Below are 26,899 nucleotides of genomic sequence, written 5' to 3' on the forward strand. Positions count from 1 at the left end.
GTTACTCGAGGAATCGTTGCAGCCCAACTTGAAAGAAACTCTGGCAAATTATGGAAGCACGGAAATGACTTTTATATACACTACATAGACAAAAGTTTGTGGACATTTGACCATAAGATTCTTGTGTGCATTTTTTAAACATCCAATTCTACATTTAGTCCCGATTTGTGGTTATAATATCCTCTTCTGGGAAGATGTTTGTCTAGATTTAGAAGTGTGCTTGTTAAGATTTGTGGTCATTCAGCCTTAAGGGTGTTAGTAAAGTCCGGTACTGATGTAGGTTGAGAAGACCTGGGGTGCAGTCAACATTCCAGTGCATACCAACTGTGTTTAGTAGGGTTCAGGTTAGAGCTCTATTGCAGGCCATTCAAGGTTTTTTACTGCAACCCAGATAAACCATATGCATGGAGCTCTCGTTGTGCACAGAAGCACTGTCATGCTGGAACAGGTTGGATCTCCTAGTTCCTCCTAGGGTCTCCTATATTAAATAATAAGAATAAAACTAAGAATTACTCTATTGTCCATGACAAGAAAACCAGTTTTGTTTTGTCATCAACATATTATGGTTTGGAAACATGAAACCGGTGAGGCTGCTTTGGGGGTGGGGGGGGTGCTTAATAGATGTGAGTAGTTTTTCAACAAAAACAGTTTACTCAGGCACCTGATTTTCTTTTGCGATCACTATATTTAGTACTGGCTTCACCTTTTAGCGCCTCTTACTTGCAATCCATAGTCACGTTCATAAAAGCGTCGCTTATTGGCTTCCCAATTGGCACAGTTGCCTAATGTTTAATCTTGTAATAAGGAGAATTATTGCTACACTTTGTTAATAGAAACAGAGATTTAAAGTTTTGAAATTGAAGTTTTTTTACTTCCTGTTTCTAACCGGTACATTTGTGTTTATTATGCAGACCACAGAGAGCATTGATGTCTTCTCATTTGGTCACTTGTTGTATGAAATGACCTATGGCCGGCCTCCTGATGTTGTTCCTGTGGATCAGTATCCTTCTGTGCCCTACACTTCAGTCGGTCAGTTAGGAAAAAAAAAATTCTGTGATTAAGTCAATATCTACACGTGTGCTGTAAGTCTGGTGATGACCTCCCTGTATTTCTCTCAGTTTCTGTCCTGCAGTCTATCCTGTCCACTGAGGCATGTAAAACAGGGATGCCCACAGTTTCTCAACTCTTACAGACACCGTAAGCAGCAATCCAGTGTATTGCGACTGTTGTGTACTTGTCAATGGAAAATGACTGTGATTTATTTATTTTTTGCCCTCACAGACTCTTCAGTGATGTGCTTCTATACAACACAGAAAAAGCTCAGTTTAAGGTATTTGTACTTTTAATATGCAGAATATAGTTTATAAGTTTTTACCACATCTTGCTTCATTTGTCCAATCTGATTAGTCAGACATTGTTTATTCAAGGAAAATGGACTTAAAGCCTTTATTTAAAAAAAATAGATATTACAGAACAATGAAATTCTTTTCATCACATATCCCAGCTGGTTGGGATGTTTGGGTCATTGCTTAGGGTCAGCCATTAGACGGCACCCCTGGAGCAAAAAGGGTTAAATGCCATGCTCAAGGGTCCAACTGAGTGAGCCTGCCAGTGCAGGGGCTTGAGAACCTGACCTTCCAAACAATATTTCAGTGCTCGGGTTTGAACCTCTGACCTATGAATTAGAAACCCAGTTCTGGGCCCTGAACCTGTTGAGCCACTACTGCCCCAGATTTGTATGGCGGATGTTCTACATGAACTGACGCTTTGAATAAACAGATTTGTGGAGGGAGTCTACATTCTCAGCACTTTGTCACAGTGTGTACATTTTTTTTTTAAAGCAGAGAAGTCTTTAGAACAGAGTACTTTGTAATTTGTGAGTACTTTGAAATTGTCCCCTGAATATTTTACATTGTTAAATATAACAATAAATGGTTCAAATGAACAATTCTTGGAAGTGGAGGAACAAACATTGATTATTTTTCTAGTATAGCACTCCCTGTTGTATTGTATTCCTTCAATTTAAACAGATTTATTCGCTTTGATCTGCCTTGTGGCTACCCTGATTGATTCGTTTAAACCTATAGTATGTGCACTTGAAAATGTCATTGAGTTTGTCTGTATTTTTTTGTACACCAGAGGTTCTGATAGTAGAATGATTTACCACACATGTAAATTTACACCGATCATGCATAACAGTTATAACCACCTGCCTATTATTGGTCCAGCTTTTGCTGCCAAAACAGTCCAGACCCATTGAGCATTAATAGCATTAACTTCTTCAGCAGTTTGAGCTACAGTAGCTCGTATGTTGGATCGGACCACATGGGCCAGCCTTCGCTCCCCACCTGAACAATGAGCCTCGGCCGCCCATTGGCTTAGCTGCTGGTTCTACATAAAAGCTTAATCATAATACTCCAATGTTTGGCTGCCTAAGTTGCAAATTCTTATCATTTTACATTATAAATGTGTAATGTTTTTCGATCCTAAAATATAGATCACCTCCAAATTGAAAGAAGCCTTGAAGTTGTCCAAAGAGTGCTTGGAAAAGCGTCTCCAAGAGGAACAGAGAGCGGTTAGTGCATGATGACCTTTTTAATTTAGTACGATGTACAAAACACATAATTGCACATAACTGATTGCTGGATCGGATTAGTGCTAACTAGAGCATTGGTGCTGGTTGTTTCCTCTGTGCAGGTTCAGCAGCACAGGAGGTTGACACGGGCACAGTCCCATCACGGCTCAGAGGAGGAGAAAAGGAAGAGAAAGATCCTTGCCAGAAAGGTACACACATTTAAACAGCTACCAGAACAAGTTAACCGATATTTGGGAAATTTTGTGCAAACTTTATATACACGACAGATTTTTTATTATTTTTTTTTTCTGCCCTTAGAAATCCAGACAGAGTGCTTATGAAAATGAGGAGGACTTTTCCATCAAATACAACAACAACTCTGGTAAGGCAGTTAGTCTTTTTGTTTATAATTGACTTAATTTAACAATGGCTTTGCATGAATTTTATTCTTTTAAGTAATTTCTTTTCCAAATGGGCCATCATGTATCCGCAGAATATAACCAATGATCAGGATTGACAGCTTCCCAAAATGAACTAATCAGTGTAATAATTAAATAATAAGAGTGAATAATAGGTTTTACGCAACAGCAGCTTCAGAAAGAAATCGGGATCATTGAATCAGTGATTTAAACCTGAGAACCAAATCAGTTCTATTCGTGAATAATTCAGGATGGTTTCACAATCGTGTTTCTCCAAGTCGAACGATTCACTAAAACAATCGAAATATTGTTAATGCAAACAATTATTTTAAAATCTTGCAGTGTAACTTTTGATTGATTCCATACAGAAAGCTGTGTCGAGGCTTTCTAAACCTTTATACATCATTAGTTTTATTGCTGCTTGGTAATAGATTTATTTTTTAAAAACTTCGGTATTGAGTAGCTGATAGAATTTCTATTTTATGTTCTACTTTATGCTCTATTATATGCTCAAAGCACTTTTATACGTCTCTCTGGACAAGGGTGTCTGCTAAATGCCGCAAATGTAAATGTTTATTAAAACAGCTTCATACGGGCTTCAGAAACAGTGAACATGAATCACCTTTTTTGGAAAAAATGGGCGATTCGCTGACTTTTGCTCTCTCTCCTCTAGTGCAGTAGTTTCTGCGGGTGCGATTTTTCCATTTTTATTTACTGTAATCCCCCTCTTTACTGCGGTTCAAATCTCACGTCCCCGGTTTATCGCGGAATTGCATTTGCCGCATAACTAATTTGTTTGGCAAATTTTCCTGGTCTCTTGCGGATAGCACGATAGACCACAAAACTTATAGCGAATTGTTTTTATGGAGTTTTATGTCGAAATAATGAAATCTATCAATAAAATTATCATTCATAATTATAAAATGAATAAAATTTTTGAAAGAGTACAGTACTATATATATAAAATAGCATTTTTAGGGTGGCGTCTGTTTATCGCTGTTTTTATTTCATTTTGCATAAACGGGGGATTAGTCTTTTTTTTTTTTTTTTTTTACTCAGTAACGGATATGATTTCAAATGTAGTGAAGTACAACACTTGAAACAAAACATACTTAAGTAAAATTACAGATTTTAAAATCTTTAAAAAAGGGGCTACACAAAAAAGCTACCTAATCACAGTAACGCAAGTAAATGTGATTTTTTTACTTTCCACCTCTGCATGTATATAGACTTTACCTGAACTCTGAACTGAATAACAACAACCTACCCGAGGCCCTGAAAGATATTTGTATCTTCGATGGGCATTTCATGCTTTTTGGACTGTCTTTATAATAGACAAAAACACACACAACAGCGTGGGCTTTATTTTATTAGCAGCAAAAAAAATTGCATAAACTTCCAGAACACAGAAACATAATTTGCACAGCAATTCCATGGTACACTTTGGTCGTTTGTGTTACTTCACCTCCTTATATAAAACGGAACATGACCTACCAACATAAGCCAGTTCCTGTGTGTACTTTTATAAAAAAAAAAAAAATAATAATAATTCTTGCAAGAATCTTAGTAAATGAAAAAGCATGGTTCCTGAATGGGAATGTCAGCCAGACCAAATGTTTTACCTGTGCATGTCGTTTTTTTCAGGTTCAGGAGCGAGTTCTCCACCTACTTGTCCTTCTTCTCCCACTCCTCCACCGGCTCCAGGTATTAATAACTTTTATAAATCCTTATCTTGCTGCACATACATACTTCATACTCACTGTTTGTTGGTAAGAGACAAAATCTAAGTCGTCTTCTATTAAAAGCAACACACGTAGTTACACATCCGGACACAAATCTCCAAATTATAAGACGTTTGTCATTTCAGAGATCCCAGGTTCATCGATCCGGTTTGGTGTATAGCACTATAGTTCAAAGCTATTTTGTTACCTGATCCAAAAACCTGTTAGAGAAATTCTCTGTATTGTTATTTAGGCTTTTATATGACAATGTTTATTTACTTTAATATTGCCGTAAATCTTTCTAATATCTGAAAATGGCGTACTTCAAATATCTGATTTGTTCGTCACAGCACCTACTAGAAGGCAAGGGAACGTTTAAGTAGATACGGAAATGACAAATTGTGCGTTTTCTTCCAAATCCAAACTCTTCAAGTTCACTGAAGTGATATTTGTTCAGGAAATTCTCTTTCTCGTTCATCCTAGCAGAACTAACGTAGACTCTTTTCAGACCCACCATGCACATCAAATGCGTTGTGTTCATACTTCTTGTGTGCAAATGAGGAGTAACATGTATCTGCCTCTTTTTTTCCCTCCTGTGCTGTCTTCAAAGTAGAGCATGCACCATATTGAACATGTTTGGGGTAAAGTAATCCAGTACTAAATTATATCTGTTGTAAAGTTGCAATGTGTCCTTCATCAGTAGGAAGTAAAAAAAAAAAGAAACTGCATTAAAATAATGGTCACTATCTCCTGTATCTCTGTTATCACCTGTAATGGTGTTTATCCGACTTATTATTATTATTATTATTATTTAATTTCTATTATAAAAATGGATTCATTCTGCGATTCTGTGATGAAAGCTGACCTACTGAGAAGGGTTACTGCAACTTTAAGACATCACAATCTGCAATGGCCTGCTCATTTGTCCTCTCCAAATGTTTATTTATATAACAGAAAGTCGGGTCTTAAAGATTTTTGGTATAAGTGGGATTTAACTCCACAGCATGTGTTGGGGGTTTCTGGGTGGAAAGTCACGGCTTGGGGCATTTTCAAATATTTAATGTATTTCACCGGTGTGGTTTGATGAAGTATGAAGGAAATCGTAATCGGGGAATCGGCTAATATGTGCCTTAAGTGTTTAAGTCGTAGGTTCGACGGCGCAAGTCTGTAAATCTGGACAAAGAGCACTGTTACAGGTTGCATGCCAGGTACTTTGTACCCACATTTGGCACTCAGTAGTGCTTTGCTCACTTCCCGCACAAGAATAATCCCACGGCAGTGAACACTTTGTGATGAAGGTTTCACTGCCGCTGCTTGAATGTAAGCCCATATGGTAAGTGCATCAGTCTGCTTAGCTTTAGTTGTGGCATGCAGCTGTGTTCAGTCTTATTGTATCTGTTACAACAAATGCTCCCTGCCTTCACACTAGTGAGCAACAAAGCAAGCAGTAGCTCTTAGCCTTCGCTGTTATTCTGGGAAATGGACCACCAGTCTGAGAAGTTCAACATTGCGGTTCTCAGGCTCTGCATTTACGAAATATTGAATCGTTGCATCTTTGCCTTGGGCTTTAAAACTACGACACAAGGTGTGCGTTCTAACAATGGCAGTCACTGCCATGGACAATAGGTGTGACTGCTAGCAGAAAAAATAGACAGGCAAAAAAACGAAAAAAGAAGTAATCCGACTTCTAATAGTATCTAATATAGCTAACAGTTGAAATCATAGGAAGATTACACATCAGTATAACTGTTATAAAATTGCAGCCAGCAGTGCCTGCCTTGCCTTCTCTGCATTAGCGTAGCAAGATTTTTAGCTAGAGGGACCAATAGCAAAACACTATACACTATATTGTCAAAAGTATGTGGACATCTGTCATTGACATTGTGTAACTTTTGCCACGGAAATGAAAACGCACAATTGTGTAGACTGGCTTTTTACGTAGTTTTGCGTGGTTTAGGGGTTACGTTCACTGGAACGACGAAGCCTAAATAGGTTGCAGCTAGAGATGGCAGAAGTACACACATCCTTCACTCAAGTAGAAGTACAGATGCCTATATTTTAAAAGACTCTGGTAAAAGTTGAAGTACTGACTACACTTTTTCAATCAAGTTAATGTAGTTTGGGCTCTGACATGTACTTGAGTAAAAAAAGTAGCCATTACTACTAAATGTTTTAGTGTCACACTGGTAACTGGACCTCACATCATTTTGTTATCTAATGAATGTATCCAGGCTGAACAACCACCATATACAAAACAAGCAGAGATAAGATTAGATAAGATAAGACATACCTTTATTCGTCCCACAGTGGGGAAATTTCTCTGTTACAGCCGCTAAGAAAAAAAAAGCAAATATCTAAAAAAAAAAAAAAAAAATACACATACTATAGTATTCAGTATGTACACAACACAATGTATAAATACAAATAAGGAAAATAAGAGACCACTAGTAATTAGTTACGCACGTATTGCAGGTAATATTGCACACAGGTGGTATTGCACCTATTGCAGGTAATATGTTGATCAGGTGATCAGTAATGTCTCTGTTCTCAGTCATTTTTACATCGCTGACTCCCTCTGTCTCATCCACGCTACCCCAATACTTCTTGTTGCCTTCTGCCGTGCTTGTTGTTAGCTTTGTAGGCGTGATAGCCAGGAAATGATACACCAGTGGTAGGTTGAAAAACGGCGCACGACGAGAACAAATATTGCTCATGTCACCAAATAGATTAAAACTAAATTAACGAGCCTGGTTTCAAAATGCAAGAAGTAGAAAGTACAGATATTTGTAAAAGTAAAAAGATGCCCGAAAAATAAATAGTGAACTAAAGTAATCTTTATAAAATCTACTTAAGTACAGTAACGTTCGTACTTCATTACTTCCAACGTTGCTGCATTGATTGCTGATGTTCATGTGGAAAAATCTAAATGAATCTACTTGGCCAACATCAGTGCAGAAGCCCACAAATGTTGTCATGGCTGAATGGACAAATCCTCATAGCCAAAGAATAAAATATAGCAGAAAGCCTTCAGAAATGAGTGACGGATTAGCAGCAAAGTAAGGACTCGTTTTATATCAATGCCGGCGGTTTGGAAAGGGATGTTCAACAAGTCGTTTTGGCTGTGATGCTGAGAGGTCCACATACATTTGGTGATATAATGTAGAAGATTTCTACAGCAAAGCAATCGCAGTGTTGTCTTGGTCATGTGCTTTAAGTCAATGTGCTGAATATTTGCTTCACTTTAAATCTGTGTGCACTCTGAAACAAGACCTTCCTGTATTTGGCTGCAATCATCCAAAAACCTCTGGAGTGGATTCTTTTAATGCTCAGCCTTTACTATTTAGGCTTTGATAGTTTTTCTGATATGGTAGTTTCTCCCATTTCTCCTGAGATATTACTGTAGTTCTGCAGCCATTAGGTTCCTGGTCACCTCTAAGAACATGGCTTCTTTTAGACCAGTTACAGTTTTTAATTCCATTGCACCCACTGTGCACTTTCAAAACTTTAGAAATTGTTCTATACCCTTGCTCAGATCTACGTCTCACAATTAATTTGATTACAGAGGACTCAAAAGGTAAACCGTTCTTTAGATTTTATGGCTTGGGCTTTTTTTGGTCTACATGCACAGTGAATTGATAGTGAAAGCAAACAGGATGTGTCTGAGTTCAATTTGAAATGCCTTAGCCAAGGGTCTAAATACATAGATAAACAATGTCTGTTTGAATGCAATATGTGCTAAAAACTAAAATGGGTCTGGTCCTTTATTATCTGAAGTCCATAGCAATTAGCAACTGAACAGACAAGCAAGATACACTGTGTAACTTGCATAATAAACTAGGTACAGATATTTAAATAATAATTAATGTTAGGTTTATTGCATAAAAGCTTTTAACCACCAACAAAGCTTCTCTGTGTGTTTTTTTCTTAGTCACTATCACTAAGTGTATGACTATGCAATATGTCTGATTCCCAGCAAGCCATGCACTGAGAGCCATGCTGATGTCTCTGTTCTCTTCAAAACTTGCAAGGTCACACAACAATCCAAATGAATGGAAATGATCGTATTTCCAACAAGTATTTCAACATGTATTTGGTTCTTGTGTTGGCCCATACAATAATCAGGTTTTTCTGATAGCAAAATATATATGCATTTTTACAGCTTATTATACCTTTAAAACTTAAGGAAGGAGATGTCTGTAGTTAAAACAAAGAAAAATGTAAATGAATCAAATGTTCTTTCTAGTTTATGGGGTTAAAGCAACAAAACAGAACTGTCCTATAATATATTTCCAACAAAAGTAACAGCAATTATAAATATTACAGAAGTCAAAATATTCTAATTATAATTCCTTAAATGAACTATTAGCTGGATCCATCAAGACCCCATGCGTTAACAGTAGCACTTAGGACAACTACAGGAGGCAAACTTGGGCCAGTATAAACAGCTTGTTGCTTTCTGATGTGAACGCAGCTTTATGTGGTTTACTTGTCCGTACCTGGCCACACTAACTTTTGCTATTTGGTCATTGCAGGTATTCAGCCAGTGAACCTCCCACCACCTCCACCACCACCTCCACCATCTTTAGGGATGGAGTCCAACCCTCCGACCCGCCATCCTCCTTCCGTTAATGACAAGGGCCGAAGTGTCCTCCTGAGCTCCATTCAGACCTTCAGCAAAGGCTGTCTGAAAAAAGCAAAGACCAATGATCGCAGCAATCCGCACATCTGAGCAACATTTTTATTATGGTCCTTGGTTGTTATCGTGTGTCCTCGAGCTTGTTATCCGAGGCTTTTTGGATCTGATCTGATCTTTAGGAGTGAAGAGATGTTTTAAAACTGGACTGCTGGGAGGAAACTATTTTTTTCAAATAATTTACTTCCAAATAAGCTGCAGATCAGCCATGGTAAGGCAAACATGTAGGGTATCTGTGCTGCTATACAGGATATGACCTTGGACACTGCATTTCATCTGTCAGGTTTATAAATTGGACTTGCATATTTGTGGTAAACAATCACACCGACCCTACAGTGATGTTTGTGCTCCCATGAAACTGCAGCACATTCGTCATTGATCATGTATTTTTTTCAAGAAGCTTAGACAAATTTGGGTTGTGTTTCAAATAGACTTTTTTTTTATGGGTTTTACTTAAAATATTGCATTTGTTTCGTCTTTTTTAATCAGTTGCTTTATATTCTATTGCGTTAAAACCACGTCACGTCAGAATTACAGTAGATGAACTTGGAGACACAATAATACAAACAAAAATATTGAATTTGACTGTTAAATGAAAAAAAAACAACAACTGGCTGATGGAGAAGGGAATTGGCAAATGACAAACTTGGGAGATAATGAAATATTTAAATGAATATTGTTTCGATTTTTAGAAGACATAACTCATAATTATTGTAGACTGACATGATGTGAGCGCACTTAGAGAAAAAAATAGAAATAAGGACCGAACAGAAGCATGGGGGGTTTGTGCTACATTTGACCATTGTGCCTATACAAGATGATTGCTGTAATTCCCATTACCAGAATTAGAAGCTGTGTATCTCATTCTCTTTTGATTGTTATGCATTGCTACAATTAAGCCTGTGTTGTACAAAAATAGAGAATATTCCATTTGATCTAAGTGCAATACCAAAACTCAGATACGGTGAATCATTTTAATGTAAACAGTGGACAAACTTCCAGATCTGTTGGTCAAGAATAGGTTTCGTGGACTTTATATTGCTTCTTTTTTTTTTCATTGCATCTTTCACCTTGAAACCCCTGTGCAGAGACTAACATTCAAGCAGTGGAACTCGGTGTAGCTCAAACATTTTTTCTGAAAAATCTGCTGGAAAGTACAAACATTTTTCAAGACCTGCCAATGTTTTTTTTGGGACGCAGTGCGATCTACTATAGCTTAAAAGCAGGAACAAATCATTTTGTATTCTTTAGTGCAATTTGACATCATGCCCTCTTCTATACCCCAACAGTTTGAGGATGAAATTGCTTCTAAGTAGCACCATTTGTTATTTCGCAATGTAAGTATAAGTGAAGGTGTGCGTCAGTAAAGGGAGCCCCAGAGTGAGCGGGCACTTCGGTTACAGCGTTTATTCATTCATCTTTAGTAATTGCTTTATCCTGCTCACAGCTGTGGTTAATTAGTTTAATGATGTGTTCATAAAATTAAAGTTTGTTAGAAAATTTTAAAGGCATGTACAAAAATATAACTGCAAGAGTGGGCAGGATTGAGCAAACTCCATAACTCCATTCCTTAATGTATAGTTTTATCAGATTCAACCAATGCAGAGTCAAGCCAGAAGTCCATGAGGTGGAAATTCTCAGTGTGGTTCAGGCTGGATAAGCGTATGTAATGTCTTGTATTGAGTAGCACTGTGTGAATAATGGTTAAGGTTGGGATGAGTCATATATAGCAGATGGATCAGATCCAGTTCCACCTCTTGGACTTCATACGGTATATTTGCGGAAACAAAAAAAAGTCCCACTTTAAACAAATACATAAAGAAATGAATTATAATATGGGAAATATTTGGGAATTACTTTAAGTACTTTTTAGTTTGATTATGCCTGTAGCTTCAGTGCAGAAGGAAGGATTTAGGATGAGCAAAATTATGTCCAATTTTTGCCCCATAAATTCTTGAACATTGAGAGGTTGAAATGTTCTTTAAAAAAAAAAGAAAGAAAAAACATGATTAGGTGATTAATGTGACATTGGCGCTTTGGACATTATGGCCAGTGCTGGAATGCAAAGTCCTCTTTTACTTTCTGCAACTCTCAGCCCTTGTGTCTTTTTTTGTTTGTTTGTTTGTTTGTTTTTTGAAACCCATAGTTTTTGTGTGTCTAGCGTGCACATGAACCATACCGAGGAGCACCATCGGTTTCGCTGCAGCACTTTACCACTGTGTATCGGTGGTCTTTGAAAAGAGGTATAAAGTTTACATTAGATATAATAATGTTGAATGATGGTATGACTAGCAAAACGGTTTGATTATATTTGATATTAAGAGAAACGAACAGTGCACATTTGCCACAACCACTGCTGCATACAAGGTGTGCATGTTGTTTTTAAATAACAGATGTTGTGTCCTCCCAATACAAAAGTTGCTTTGACAATGTTTTAACCGTGATGTTGTGCTTTAAATTGTGAACTTTAAAGTAAAAACTGCATAATGTTATTCAGTGTTTTCTTCTTTTGCTTTAATATAGTTTATCAAAGAATATGTGATTGGAATTTGGTGCGAATTGCGGCAAGGGTGGGTGGATCTGGGACAAACATTTTGAAATGCTCAGCCCCTAACGGGTGAAAACACTAGCTCAAGTCAAGTGGCTTTTATTGTCATTTTTACTATACACAGTCATACACAGTACACAGTAAAAACGAAACAACGTTCCTCCGGAACCCTGGTGCTACACTAAACAACAAAACAACATAAAGTGCATCGAGTGCAGCCTGGTGCAAACAGTGCAAACAAAAGAACAGTACAGACAGACAGAGTGCAGACAGACAACACAAGACAAGACAAAAGACAAAAACCAAGTATAGCGCCGACTAGTAAACCTACTGTATACTTAAATATACAGTACTGTGTGAGGAGAAATGTAAAAACTATACCCAGGAGAAAGTACAAACAGAACAGAGCAATGTAGTGCAAAAAAACAGCAGCAAGGAGGTGCAAAGACAGCATGTAAACATTCTACTGTAGCTGGTTTTCATTATGGTGGATTAAGGATTCGTGATCACAATGGTAAACTCATATCAAATAAAACAAAAAGGGGGTGCAGTGGGATAAATGTGCCATCTTGGCAAGCAAAAGCTGTGAAATGCTTATAAATCTCATTGTAATTGAACAGTTCAGTTTAGCAGTGTAAATAAAACCATTCAACATTCAACAATGTGATTAGAAATACCACCAAGGTTGCTGAGGCACAAAGTACGTGGTTGACCGTTATTGTGCAAAATAATTTTATTCCATGAAATACTAATTTATAACAACAAATAAAAACATGAAATACAGGTATCAATACAGCTTGTTTTCAGTTTGGCTGAACTTACTGTTTCCCTATCTTACCCCAAGCAACAATTTCACAAAAAAAAAAAAAAGCATGACAAGAAACAAGACAAAACCCAATCAGACTTTGGGCAGGTGGTAGTGAGTGAGAGCATAATTGTAATTATAGAGTAATTACGGGGTGACTTTTGGGGTAGCGTTAGCTATTTTATGCTTATGCGATTATTATTTAATAATTATTAAGAAGAAGAAGAATGTTGTTTTGTTGTTTTTGTTTATATTATTATAATAGTAGTAGTGGTGGTGGTGGTGGTAGTAGTTTAACTAAAAAAAAGAAATATAATTAAAAACATTTAAAATATGGTGCATACAGTATGCGAATCCATGACTGTTAGCATTAATGACTTTATACACAAGCCCTGTAGAGAGACAGCAAAAACATGGTGTGGTCAACTAGTTGGTACATTCTAAAAAAAAAGGAAAAAATTATACAGTTCAATGTATTACAGCCATTCAAAAAAAAGCCTTCACCAGAGTAAATACAAAGGGTCTACTTCAAGATGTAAAAACATGGGTTGGCCTCATGATTATAGTCAAAAACATCTAAAAAAATTTTTTTTTACATTTTTGGAAGTACTTCCTATGGACAGATGCACCAAATGTCAACTTGTACCAGAATGGTAGTAAAAGAAGTATATGAATAATAAAAAAATACAAAGCTCATGATTTGACGCATCCAACCTCACAAAACAAAAGCTGAAGAATAGATTCTAAAGTGCATATTCTTAAGGGCTATATGGTCTGTTCATATTTAATCTCAAATGCTTTATAACTGATTTGATAGCGCTTTGCAGTGACCCTAAGCATAATTTTAAAGCAACCCATAACGTTTGGCAAAGCAGCAATAGGTTTTGCAATGTCAGCTGACTTCAAGTGAGCATGCATATCACTTACTAAAGACATAACAGAAAGCAACCTCCACCCATTAACAAATAGGGACTGGTCACAGGTTAAAAAAAAACAAAGGTAGCCAAAAAAGCACAGCATCTAATGATGTCTGTTTTTCAGATCAAAGGATTTGCAGCAACAAATTTAAAAGCACATTACCCTCAAATATATTCATTATTATTCCTGAATTTATTTAACTGCATTTGACAAACATTTTGTAATTACCTTGCTGTGGTTGTATCCATCCCGCTCAGGAAGGTGCGGCTCTCATTTCTTGCGGTATTGCTCATAGACAAAGAACAGGACTAGATAGACAGTGACTATCCAGAGCCAAGGCCAGGAAGTAGACAAGCAGGCTAAACCATCCATCGGCTAGCTAAGCTGAGTTCTCACTCAGGATCAACCCTAAACATTAAAATAGACCAGCCTGTCTAACTGGCAGAGGAAGCAGCGTCTCATTTATAACAACATTTGAAGCATCACACACACAAAAAAACTAACATAATATATGTAACTTCCAAAAATAAATCTAGCCAGTCAGTTCCATTAATTATTCTTCATAGACGCAGAGGGTCCTATTCTGATTACATTATAGAATTTGCAAATTAAATTTCAAACCTTCACATAGGAATAACATTCATGAAATGTATCAGCCAGAGACAGCACTGGTTAAAGTGGTAAATTACCTGCTAATGGCCTCTGATCAGAGCTGCCTTTTTTCTGCCAGAACAAACATTTGTTGGAATTAAGGAAACAACTCTCTTCTGGCTCAGGTCTTATCAGACTAATCGTTATCACTTTGTGGATGTAAATGGCAAATTCTGTATACTTGCTGAGGTTAAGTTTGGTGTACTGCAAGGATCTGTCTTAGGCCCACTGCTCTTTTATATGCTACCTCATAGCTTTAATTTCCATCATTATGTTGACAATACGCAGTTCTGCTATACTTTTAAAAGTATATTTGAGCAAAGCCAGATGAGACATCTGCTGAATAATGTTAATGAATATGTAAAAGATATTAAACAGTGAATGCTAAATTCTAATAAGATTAAAGTACTTTTACTGGGACCACAAGCAGCTCGTAAGTTTTCTAATTGGATCCATGATGTTACAGAGCAACTTAATTGAATCTACTTTTATCTAAAACCACTTAAATTTAATTGTAAGTTAAACATTTATAGATATTTTAAATCGATATTTCACAATATTACTGTTATTCTGTTTTTTTTATCAAGTAAATGCATGAGACTTCTTTTAAAAACATTGAAAAAGATAGCAATGTGCCCAAACTTTTGACCAGTACTGTACTTCTGAAAGTAAGGCTAGCAGAAGATAGAAGAAAGAGCATCACAGCTTAAGCTAGTTAGCCTCGAAAATTATCAATGAAATAGTGCTAGTGTTAGGAAGTTTTCCTCTCTAGCTCGAAGGACCATATAAGGATTTTCACTATCTGGTGTGCTCTGATCAGGGATTGTACTCGCTCCAGCGTGTCAGTAAAAACACATTACAGGATTTAGCCAATCAGGAAAGCAAGCTGTATTCTACCTTCTTGATCTTTAGTTCTTAGGTATGCTACAGCGTCGTATGCTTGCTCTGAAGCATCACAGAAGCTGCTTTGAGACAATGTCTGTTGTGAAAAGCGCTATGGAAATAAACTTGACTTGACTAGAAGATATGAATTTGTTTCATGGTATTGGACTTATCCATATCTGGCGTAACATAACATTGGGGAAGTGTGACTCGAGAAAGAGCGGGGAGTTTATTTTCCCATTCACACCAGGCATTCACTAGATCTGTGGGCAACATAGGGTCATCCCAACCTCTTTGTTTGTTCCACAACTGCTGAATTAGAATTTTAGCGTGGGTGGTGAAAGGGAAGGATAAATCCCAGAGGATCATAATGTCTTGCTACTATCTTATAGATGTGCCACATAGTGGGTGTGGTTTTTGGTTATATCGGAGATATAATTCCATCTCAGTCCAAGAGTGGATTTTTGAGGATCGGTCTTATCATGTGATAACCGAAGTTAAATGCTATTTGAACAGGCCTCTTTGGGAAGATGATTAATGACATTTGGGATGTTACGAGCCCACTGCCTAATCTCAAATCCACCACTAGAGAGAAGGTCACATAACCTATCCACTCCCTTCTTGGCATCGTCTGCGGTCATTATGCTTTTAAGGCAGTTGTCTACGTAAAAGTTCCTTTTAACTGTTGATCTGAGAGTGTCATTAGGTTGGGTGTTGTCGAGAACATGGCGTTGCGAGGCAGAGATGGCACAACAGGGGCTACAAGTTGTGCCAAAGGGTAGCACTTGGCACTCATAAGTACTGGGAAGGTTATTGGTTTAAAGGTTGCGCCATACAAAGTGAAGGAGAGGTCTGTCTTCAGGCAGTAGCCAGACCTGATGAAACATATAGATGTGATACCCTTAATATCTCTACTTACTGTTACAGAATGTTCCCTAAAGCGCAACAGCACTCCTAAGAGGGAAGGGCTAAGTGTAGGTCCAGCAAGGAGGTAATTATTCAGATTCTGGCCTATGTGTTCAGAGGAACAGTTGAACATCACTCTTTTCTTCCTATTATTTTGAACCATGTGATGTGGAATGAACCATGACTCTCCTCTGGTGTTTCCAGAGTCAGTGTCTACATAGCCGCAATTTTCTAGTTTCTTAATCTCTTCATTATATGCAACTGCCTTTGCAGGATCCTTCGCCAACTGCCGCTCTATGCTTCTTAAGTTAGGCATAACAGAGTCCTTAGAGGTACAGACTTGTGGCATAATAAGCTTAAGTACAGGCACCCGTTGAGTACAGGCTCAACGGGTGTTATAAGGTGAGGATTGTCTGCTCCTATCAAAAGGAGGGGTTGTACTTTATCAATGGGCTGTAAAGGAATGTCCTTTAGGTGTTAGTATCTCTGCTGGAGTGTTGCAATGGAATAAGAGTGCTCAGCCAAACCTAAGTGCTCAGAGGTAAAGGCATTCTGGATCCAGTAACTCTGTTGGGGCTGCGATATATAGCGTACTCTAAAAGAAACTGCTGCCCCATTGAGTTTTTTGATATCTTGTTGAATAGTTCTTAATGTTAAATCTTCCTTCTGTCCTTGTAGCCCTAGTTTCTTCACTGCAGCTGGGAGTAATATAGTCCTTTCGGACCTGTCATTGAGTACTGCATAAGTGTTCAGGGCTCGATTGTTGTGTTGTAATACAACAGGGATCACTTATAGCAGAACATGCTTGGATACAGGGTTTTGTTCATGGAACTCACTAGACAGGTACTCTCCCTTTGAGGTTGACTATTAACCTCATGAAGGATTTGAAGATGTTTGGTAGGTTGTAGGTTGGTAGGTTGATGTCATAGGTAACTTGTCATGCTTGGTAAATTGTATGTCTGCCTCTAGTGGTGAAGCGTGGAAATACAACTGAATGGGAATCCTTTCTTACAGCTAGTTAACATCTGGCATATCTGATTTATGGCTGGCTAGCTACTGTATAAACACATTTTGGTATTTGCCAGTTAAACTTTAATACCATAGATAAAATATATTTACCCAAGTAATATCAAAACATACTTGAATGGATGTAATCTTTGGACTCAAATGCAAAACTGTGGCTTCAATATTTGTGTGGTAGTCAAAGCCTGGTAGATGTGGAGGATTCACCCCCAGGTGACTAGGGGGAAACATTTTTTTTTAACAGTTTTCTGTTCTTATTATTATTATCTCACCTAAATGTCTGCTCAGTCAGTGTATTTGTTTTTACACTTGTTGAATTTTGTTGCACTATATATTACACACAGCACAAGGAAGTTTTGAACGTAAATGTTTGTAATATTTATGTAATTTACTTGAATACTCGCCAAGATGGAATTTTATTTTATTTTATTTTTTTCATTATTTTGCGTGCAGGATTCAAGAAATAATCTGTGTTATGTTATGGAGGAATACACATTGCATGTAGGGGTGTATGGCTTCGATATCCCTGCAGCAAGTGTGCTGTGTGCATGTGATTGGTGAACATGCAGGGTGCAAATTGCATTAAATCTGATTGTTTTAAACAAGATTATCCTGCAAGATTTTTTTTTTCCCCAACTACATTTAAACTTCCTTGTTATTGGCTAACCTGCAATTTTCTAGATTCCCATTGCAAGTTTCTAGTCTTGAAAATTCCTGAAATCTTGCAACCCTAATAGAATTTAATATGGATCAGTTAAGAAATGACACATTAGCCAGGATGAAATTGCATTCAGCATCTTGTTCTCGGCTCATATGCCACTTTTTCAAACCTTCTCACACACACTGTGCAGCCACGTGACTACACACTTCACGAATAATTACGTATGCAATAAGTTATGATGGAGCACAATTCATTTTGTAGCGCGTGTGGTTGGTATACGCTAGTTTTACTGATCACAAAACTTGGTTTATTGAACATCGGACGGGAGGTGAAACTTGTGCATTAGCCACAGCGGATTAAACACTGCATCTCGCAAAATGCATTAATAACTTCCCCGGTTGCCATAGCAACGAAACAACAACAAAGTTTTTAAAAGCCAACGTTGTTTACGTCCCATGACCAAAATTGTTATCTGGTAAGGAAGTACAGTAATTGTAGACATCGACTCTCCGATAAATATACAGCATCTTTTGTGTAGAAGCACTCGGTCTCAATCGAATCATAATACACTTCTGGATACTGGATCTGGATACTTCAGGTAAACGTTTAATGTTCTGACTGATAAGGTGTCGGCTCAATGTCTGATTTAAGGGTTGCAAAAAATCCATGTTATTGCCTACTTTTAGCTTTTAGAAATATCTTAACTGTTGTGTTTTAGCTAGACTTAAAAAGTACGTGTTAGTCATTTTTGTTTTGACAGCTCTGTGGTTTAAAAATGGCGCCCCTGGAAATGCTTTAGGACCAGACATGCGCAGTATCAATACAACGCGTTTATTATTGTTTACGTCCCTAAAACGATCTATACATTTTGCACTATAAAAAACAATAAAAACTCGTGCAAAAAGTACACGCTATGGCAAAAAAAAAACAAAACAATGAGACACGCCAAAATAAAAATATTACGTTTTTATGGTCTTAAGAACAAATCACTGATCAGATATTTATCCAGCACAAGGTCAGTGCCCTTGGCGTTCTCATGTATATCCCAGCTTCCGGTTTACTTCCGCACGCGTTCTAAACGTCACTCTGATTGGGTGTTATCTCCAAACAACCTTCTCATTGGATATTACAATTTCACCTTTTCCGCCTTCAGACGTCCAATTGGTTCTTATTGAACAACCCACTCGTTCATTGGATAATCAAATTCTACAGCCCCGCCTCCAAATAGAGGACAGTGGAACAGTCTAAAAGAAAGATGGCGGCGCTGAGGCGTTTTCTTTGCTCTGGGAAGGTTAGTTGCACAGGTTTTTATTTCTATTTCTAAATAAAAGCAGGTTTTAATGTTCGCAGTGTCGATGATGAATGTGAATGTTTTGGTGTTACAGAATGCCGTTTCAGCAGTCTTCAGGAGGGAGTTTCACAAGACGCCGGCTGCTGCTGTGCAGGTTAGCATTAATGCGCTAACCTTCATTCACGGTTAATACTAGCGCCCAACCCTTTTCCATTTATTAGTCATTTGTGCGTGTTTACTTTATGATAAAACAATATTATCGTCGTTGTTGTTTTTAGTGTTTGATTAAATCCAGCTCACTTGGGTTTCTGCAAACGCTGCACTGGTCACGTCAACTGGAGAGTGTTCATGACAGATGGCTTTCCAGTTTCTATTAATGAATGCATTATAGATATAAATAAATAAAAGTTTATTGAAATGTTCAGAATGCTAAGACTTATCCATATCATAATAACGTTCGTATTATTTTATTGCCTGTCCCTATAGTTTTGTGCAGTAATGGAGACAGCTCACTGGGAAGTTCTGATAGGAAACATAATCCATGGCAGGATTGTGATTAATGATCTGATATCATAGCAACACTGAATAGTGTAGACTGCTATTCACAGATTTATTATTCTGTTTGTTTTTATAATGTACTTTCTATAAAAGTTGCTATTCTCTGGGGCAGATAATTACAGATAGGTTGAAGATTTGTAATGGAGAACATGGGACTTTTGAAGAATTGGATGTTTGAGAACATGTGATGGTTAGATGTCCACATACTTTTGGTCATTTTTGGTGTACCTTTAAAGCATCATGCACACTGAACTCCATCCGAAATGATCAACAACTCAAAACGCCTTAACCGTACATGTCTCATGTGTTGCAGGTAACTGTGAGAGATGCTCTCAACCAGGCGCTGGATGAGGAGCTGGAGAGGGACGAGCGTGTGTTTCTGCTGGGTGAAGAAGTTGCGCAGTACGACGGTGCCTACAAGGTCAGCGAATGTGGTGGTGGTTTTTTTTTTTTTTTTTTTTTTAAACAAAGTACAAAAAGTGCTTTTTTTTTTTTTTTTATTTGGAGAAATTTGTAAATGTGTTGTACTGTGTAATAATTCTTACAGGTTAGCCGAGGTCTTTGGAAGAAGTATGGAGATAAACGTATCATTGACACACCCATTTCAGAGGTGAGCTGAATTTGTCCGAGGACCAGCAAAATGTTGTCCATCATTTTCGATAACCCCAAAAAAAAATAAAAAATTTAGATATAGATATATATATAGATATATAGATATAGATAAATTAATTAAATTAAAACATTGTGCTGGTACCTTAAGGACTTTTGATATTCTTCATATTCTGTTCACAGCAGTGACCAAGATGAATCTTTTCCAACAAGTTGAAATGGATTTTTACATTTACGGTTATAATTTATAAAGCATTTTTTTTTTTTTTTCTTAAATGTGTATCATCTTTTCTTACGTTAAAGCAGTCAATTAGAATAATAAGACACTTTGGCTTTTACCAAGCAAATGAAATCAGTATTTAATATTCTAATATAATAGAAATATAACATAATATAGATTTTATTATATATTTCAATATCTGACATTTTGGAGAGGAAAAAATGATATTGATATAAAATTATGTACACATTTTCTACCCCATATTTAGAATTTTGTGATCATTCAAAATGCATTTTCATAGACTGAATCAATGCAGTGAAAGAACGCACTCTAAATGCACCTCGAATCTAATCTCCTAGACTTCACCACCACCATCTCTCATACACCTCTAGGTACTGGTGGGGGTAGTTTTGCAGGAGAGTAGGTGGCCTGGTACAAGTTTATTAGTATTAGAGTGAATATTAGCATTGAATTTATAGTTTTGCCCTTATTGCATTCTCCAAGTATCCGTGTTAATGACGTGACTTATTTTTAACAGGTATTTAACAAACGTAATATTCTAATCCAGATTAACTTTTATATTTAAGTGTTTTGTTTTTTGTTTCCTTTTTTTTTTTTTTTTAGATGGGATTTGCTGGCATTGCTGTTGGTTCAGCCATGGTGAGTTTGCTTTGTAGTTTAGATAAAAAGAACATTTCTAGACCTTTTTTATTTTGACTTTTTTCTTCCTAGAACTATATAAAATAAATGAATAACTCAATATTTAATATTGTCTCTGTTTTTAGGCTGGCCTCAGGCCCATCTGTGAGTTCATGACCTTCAATTTCTCCATGCAAGCCATCGACCAGGTCATCAACTCGGCAGCCAAGACGTGCTACATGTCAGCCGGGCTGCAGTCTGTGCCCATTGTGTTCCGAGGGCCAAACGGTGCATCTGCAGGTGTAGCAGCACAGCACTCGCAATGTTTTGCTGCCTGGTATGCCCACTGTCCTGGGTTAAAGGTTGTGAGTCCCTGGAATTCAGAAGATGCCAAGGGGCTTCTAAAGTCAGCCATTCGTGATGATAATCCAGGTAAGGTGGGCCGTTACGCAGCAGTGTTAAAGCAAAACTGAGTTTGATTTAGCACGTTTTTACGCTGAATGCCCTTCCTAACGCAACCCTCCCCGTTTATCCTGGGCTTGGGACCGGCACGGAAAGTGGCTGGGGTTGGTTTCCTGACCGGGGATCGAACCCGAGCCACAGCAGTGAGAGCGCCGCATCCTAACCACTAGACCACCAGGAACCTATATATATATATATATATATATATATATATATATATATATATATATATATATATATATATATATATATATATATATATATATATATATAATGATATGAATATTCATATATGAATATAATCTTATTTACTCATTGCATTTATTTGTCAGTGTTGAGTTTTGTAATTGCTAGGTTGGTCTAATATGGATTAAGCTAGATCACAAAAGACCAAAAATCTATTTATTCAAAGATCCCAGATCGCCTGATGCTTTAGAAAAATATTATCTACTGTCTGGCTTGAATTTCACTGTAGCTTTTTTAAAGCCTTTTTTATTTGGTGTCCTTGAGGAAGCTTCAAGGTCCAGGTCATTGTTGGCTGACTTTGTTGTCAGCTCTGTATACATTTCAGGTGACGTGCTTGTGAGCAAAACACTCGTTGACCCCCAGTCAAGACCTTACTTGTACCTTACTTTTTTTTCCTGAGGGATTTTTCTGATTTATAAAATTGCTTGGCATAGTCCTAAAGTCTAGTGTTCAAAGGTGACCAGTAGGACATTTTTCCTACTTGGCTCACTTCTGCTTATTCAGTTTAGTCTCAAAGGGAAAAAAAAAGGGGGGGACCTTTAATAAAAAAAATTATACCCGTAGACAGTGAATATATTTCAATTTTGTTCTCTTATGTCACACAGTGGTGTTGTTGGAAAATGAGCTGTTGTACGGCGTGGCCTTTGAGATGTCTGAGGAAGCACAGTCTAAGGATTTCACCATCCCCATCGGAAAGGCAAAGATCGAAAGAACAGGTAGGTCGGACGCACAGTAAGAGTTTTTCAGCAAGTTCTGACAGTTTCCTTATAGAATCAAGACTGTAATGGTTCTTCTGTAGGCTCAATCCTGAAATCAAGCATTTCAGTCGACTTGGTTTGTCTCGTGCTTATCATTGCATCAACAATTGTACACTAGTATTGAATATACAGATAGTATTGTTTATTTTCTCATTTATATAAGGGGTCATGCTAACTTGAATTAAACATTTAGATTCTCTTCCATTCAGTGTGAGGTTACAATTTTCCCATTTCTATCAAATGTAAATCATTTTAGAGATAGCTGTGTATCATTTGCATATGTTCAACTGTAATTAGGGATAACCAAATCGCATATATCTGTATTTGAACCAGGAAACCACATCACTCTTGTCTCACATTCCCGAATGGTTGGCCACTGTATGGATGCTGCTGCTGTGCTGGCCAAAGAGGGGTTTGACTGTGAGGTAAGGTGCAAGATTTAGCATGTATCCATCTCTTCAAGCTTCTCAATTAATTCATTAATTATTCGCATTTTCTATTGGTTGGCTATTGTAAAGATGCTGCTGTTGTCCTGACCAAAGCTTAATCAATTTCTTTTTGAAACCTTGACACTTATTATTTTAACTGTAATACAGTATAGTAGATTTGAAGTTTAATAAATATGAAGGCAGAAACTTTCAGATATAAATTAAAGGTTTCTGAATTCCAAAATTAAAATTTTATTTTATTAATCTTTTTATTTAAATCGAAAAAGATTAAGTACTCTACCTGGAAGCTAGAATTGTCTATCAGTCAGTAGTTGTAAGAAAACTATCATTTTGAATTATGGTATGGCAGGAATGGCTACCAATGGAACCGGATTCCTTGTATTTATTGATGTGACCGCTGACAAAGAAGGATTTATTGTGAAGTATACAGTATATGTCTGTTCAGGTTCAGCTAAAGTAACAGGGTATAAGTGTTTTAAAAAGTATATTATTTTTTTATTAAATATGTTAAAACATTTATATTTGAATCTAGCACATGTGTAAAATAATTTTTCAGTATACAAAATAGTATATTGTTTTTGACAGTAAGTGTAATTTTTATTTGGATTATTTTCAGGTCGTAAACCTGCGCTCCATCCGGCCCCTTGATGTAGAAACTATTGAAACGAGTGTGATGAAAACCAACCACCTGATAACAGTTGAGGGAGGCTGGCCCCAGTATGGGGTTGGGGCTGAGATTTGTGCCAGAATCATGGAGGGTAACTATTTGGATTTCTATTCTATTCTATTCTATTCTATTCTATTCTATTCTATTCTATCAGAACATCATCTTCCCATATTGCTCAAGTTGTTTTCGGTTTTCTGAGTAATTCTGCTATTCAAGTCACTGTATGTCTCTAATAAATAAAACACCAATTCCAAGGTTAGGATGCTATGTAAAATCTAAATTAAAAACAGAATGTAATTTTCACGATAGAACATGCGTTTAAACTGAGAAAACGTGCAATTTATAAAAATATAAATAAAAAAATCATTTTGAATTTGATGGCCACAACACCTGGGGCAAAGTTGGGAGGGGGACAGCAAAAGGCTGGAAAAGCGTTACTAAATAGACAACTGGAGCAACATTTTACGACGAATTCGGTTCATTGGCAACAGCTCAGTTAAATGACTGTGTATAAAAAGAGTATCCTAGAGCGGCAGGATTTCTTAGAAAAGTAAAGCTGTGCAAAGGGTCACCAGTAAACACTTTCAGAACTATATCTCACCACCTATAGTACATAATATTATTACAAAAGATTCCTCCAGCACTGCTCGACTGGTACCAGCTTCTCTCAGGGTAAGAGGTTAGTATAAACTTAAGGCCCATCTCTGTTTTGGCACCGAAGTCGTGGAATGGACTTCCCCTAGATGTCCCTGGCTTCTTCACGGTTGAAGACCATCCTCTCCCTGAAACACTTAAATTAGCACTTTTCAAGTTTGTGTTGGTAAAAAAGAAGAATCTAGCATACCAATGTAGATTTATTCATTGCTAGAGACTCAAAGCAACTTTTGTACGTCGGTCTGGACAAGGGCGTCTGCTAAATGTCACAAATGTAAATTCGGAGAATCTCTGCATACGTGAAAAGGGCAAAAATCAATGGATGGCATGATTCTGTAATGACTGACACTGCATGGGCTCAGAAACACCTCTAGAAATCAAGCTCATCGTACACATTTTGCCATGTCATCCACAAATGCAGGTTAAAGAAGAAGCCACATGGGCGCATATAATCTAGAAAACAATCATCTTTCTTCTTCCAAATCTTATTTAAAATGGAATGAGTGAGACAGAGTGGAAAACTATTGTGATTAGAGGAATCAAAATTTGAAATTTTGTTTGTAAATCATGGACTCTGTGTCCTTTGGATTAAAAAGGAGATCAACCTTTCAGGACTACATTCCTTTCCCAAATCTCCAGTAACTGGTAACTCGTTTCCTTAAAATGGTAGATTTCCTTAATTTAAATGTTTGTTTTCTGTGTTTTGTTGTGGATGAAATATGGTGTTAAGATTTACAATGTTTGACATTCTGTTTTTATTTATACAGTATCTCACAAACGTGTGTACACCACTAACGAGCAGCCATGTTTTATGTTTACTTCGGGTATAATCACGTTTGTTGCCAGTTATTTAGACATTAAATCTGTACTGCTATACAAGCTGCACATTGACTACTCTAAAATATATCCAATTTAATTTCAGTAGTATTGTCCCTTGGAAGATCTACTAAAATAGTTGCTGAAATGTGAGGGGTGTACTCACTTTTGCATCCCAAATATCAGGTTTTTAGTGTCCATGCTAAAGATTATTTGCTTTGTTTTATCCATTTATTTATTGTAAATGAAAGAAATCTAAACCCACTCTGTATTGACAAGTAAAATGATATTTGTTTTTTATTTAAAAAAAAAATAATGTAGGTCCTGCGTTCAACTACCTGGATGCCCCTGCCGTCCGAGTTACCGGCGTGGACATCCCCATGCCATATGCAAAGATTTTGGAGGACAACAGCACGCCACAAATCAAAGATATCATCTTTGCAGTGAAAAAGACACTGAATGTGTCGTAGGCATCTAAACAGTTTTTACTCCCTCTTTCAGAAAACATGCCCCTAAAATCAACACGGTTTTCCCCCTCCAGCTACCAGATAATAAGCCAAGAAAAGGATGTATTCAGAGCAGTTAAAGGAAAGTTTATAATGGTTATTCTGTTACATGATGGGTCTCAACATTTACCCAGTGAATGTCTTGTATCCAAAAGATGCCTTTTGTCATAAAGGGATATTTATTACGACTGGGTGAAACCAGTTTTTGTGTATTATGCTCTTCTAGATTCTAAGGAAAAAAAACACCAAACACAATCACTAATAAGGACATGTTGCTCAATTATTATTTTTTTTTGTGATAATGTGCCCTTTATTGTTAGAACTGTAGATCAAAATAATACAAAATTATCATTCTTTAAACAGAAATTTAATTTCTTTCTCCTCAAGGATAATTCATTACAAAAAACTTGAAAACAGCGATTTTGACAACTGAAGTACATCAATAAAAAAAATATATATATTATGCATAAACATAGTTGGGTGAAAACGGTGGTAAAATGGCAGATTCTCTTGGAAAAAATTCATAGAACAATATTTGTTAAATAATATTACCACACTAATGCAAAGTAAAAAAGATCAGATTCGGCAGAATAAAGTTCAGCTGAAAGATCTTTTTCTTTTACACGTTATCACATGGTTGGAAGAAACGGTTACGTTCCAGCCCCAAAATCCTCCTGGAAACATTTTCTGTTGCTTTCTCAGAATGACAAATGCATTTGTTTGCATAAATACCTGTATAAATATCTTACAATGCATAACAAATGACACAAAGTCCATAGTATCGGTTGCAGGATGCTAAATGGGAGCTGCTGTACTACTGCTAATAAATCAATTAAACCGGTTGTCTTGCATGTAACTGTTGTCTGTAATAATGTCTCAGTTCTGAATAAACACTGCAGATTTAATAACTTGTATTTAGTTCATAGATTTCTGAGACAAACTAAGATTTTACATTGATTTGTCACAAGTCTTTGGGCTGAGACACTTACTATTTCATCTAACTGGCATCTGTGAACATTTGTGGGCTATTAGTGATAAAGATACAGGAACAAATGCATATTCTCTCTTTTCCACAAAATTATGAATTTGAAATATGAGTTTATCTTCAAACAGTAATTGTTACTAACAATGTAGGGGGTGTGTGTGTATACAATTTAATAAACACCTGTACACCTGCTTGTTTATGCAGTTTGTCAAACATGCAGGGGACATTAGACTGTGG

At 36.9% G+C, this 26,899-nt stretch overlaps 2 protein-coding genes across 4 annotated transcripts in view; both read left to right on the forward strand.

Moving 5' to 3' along the window:
• Window positions 1-11,900, forward strand: part of pxk (PX domain containing serine/threonine kinase) — a 30,151-nt gene extending 18,251 nt beyond the window's left edge. The window contains exons 11-19 of one of the 3 annotated variants that reach the window (XM_046874923.1): window positions 912-1,029; window positions 1,119-1,197; window positions 1,282-1,330; window positions 2,498-2,575; window positions 2,698-2,784; window positions 2,894-2,957; window positions 4,639-4,698; window positions 5,326-5,356; window positions 9,248-9,399. In XM_046874923.1, coding sequence (XP_046730879.1) covers window positions 912-1,029; window positions 1,119-1,197; window positions 1,282-1,330; window positions 2,498-2,575; window positions 2,698-2,784; window positions 2,894-2,957; window positions 4,639-4,698; window positions 5,326-5,345 — 555 coding nt within the window. In that variant the 3' untranslated portion in view covers window positions 5,346-5,356; window positions 9,248-9,399. Of the gene's footprint in view, window positions 1-911; window positions 1,030-1,118; window positions 1,198-1,281; window positions 1,331-2,497; window positions 2,576-2,697; window positions 2,785-2,893; window positions 2,958-4,638; window positions 4,699-5,325; window positions 5,357-9,247 lie in introns of all 3 variants that reach the window. The other 2 variants (XM_046874925.1, XM_046874922.1) reach the window with 2 other exon arrangements.
• Window positions 11,901-18,280: 6,380 nt separating this feature from the next.
• Window positions 18,281-26,582, forward strand: pdhb (pyruvate dehydrogenase E1 subunit beta). The gene is made up of 11 exons (XM_046875265.1): window positions 18,281-18,400; window positions 18,956-19,093; window positions 19,188-19,247; window positions 19,965-20,072; window positions 20,199-20,261; window positions 21,105-21,140; window positions 21,266-21,551; window positions 22,433-22,543; window positions 22,919-23,010; window positions 23,651-23,792; window positions 25,493-26,582. The coding sequence occupies exons 2-11, from the start codon at window positions 19,058-19,060 to the stop codon at window positions 25,639-25,641; spliced, it is 1,083 nt and encodes a 360-aa protein (XP_046731221.1). The 5' UTR covers window positions 18,281-18,400; window positions 18,956-19,057; the 3' UTR covers window positions 25,642-26,582.
• Window positions 26,583-26,899: the final 317 nt, after the last annotated feature.

Source organism: Silurus meridionalis, chromosome 19 (assembly GCF_014805685.1).
Source record: "Silurus meridionalis isolate SWU-2019-XX chromosome 19, ASM1480568v1, whole genome shotgun sequence".
Lineage (NCBI taxonomy): Eukaryota > Metazoa > Chordata > Actinopteri > Siluriformes > Siluridae > Silurus > Silurus meridionalis.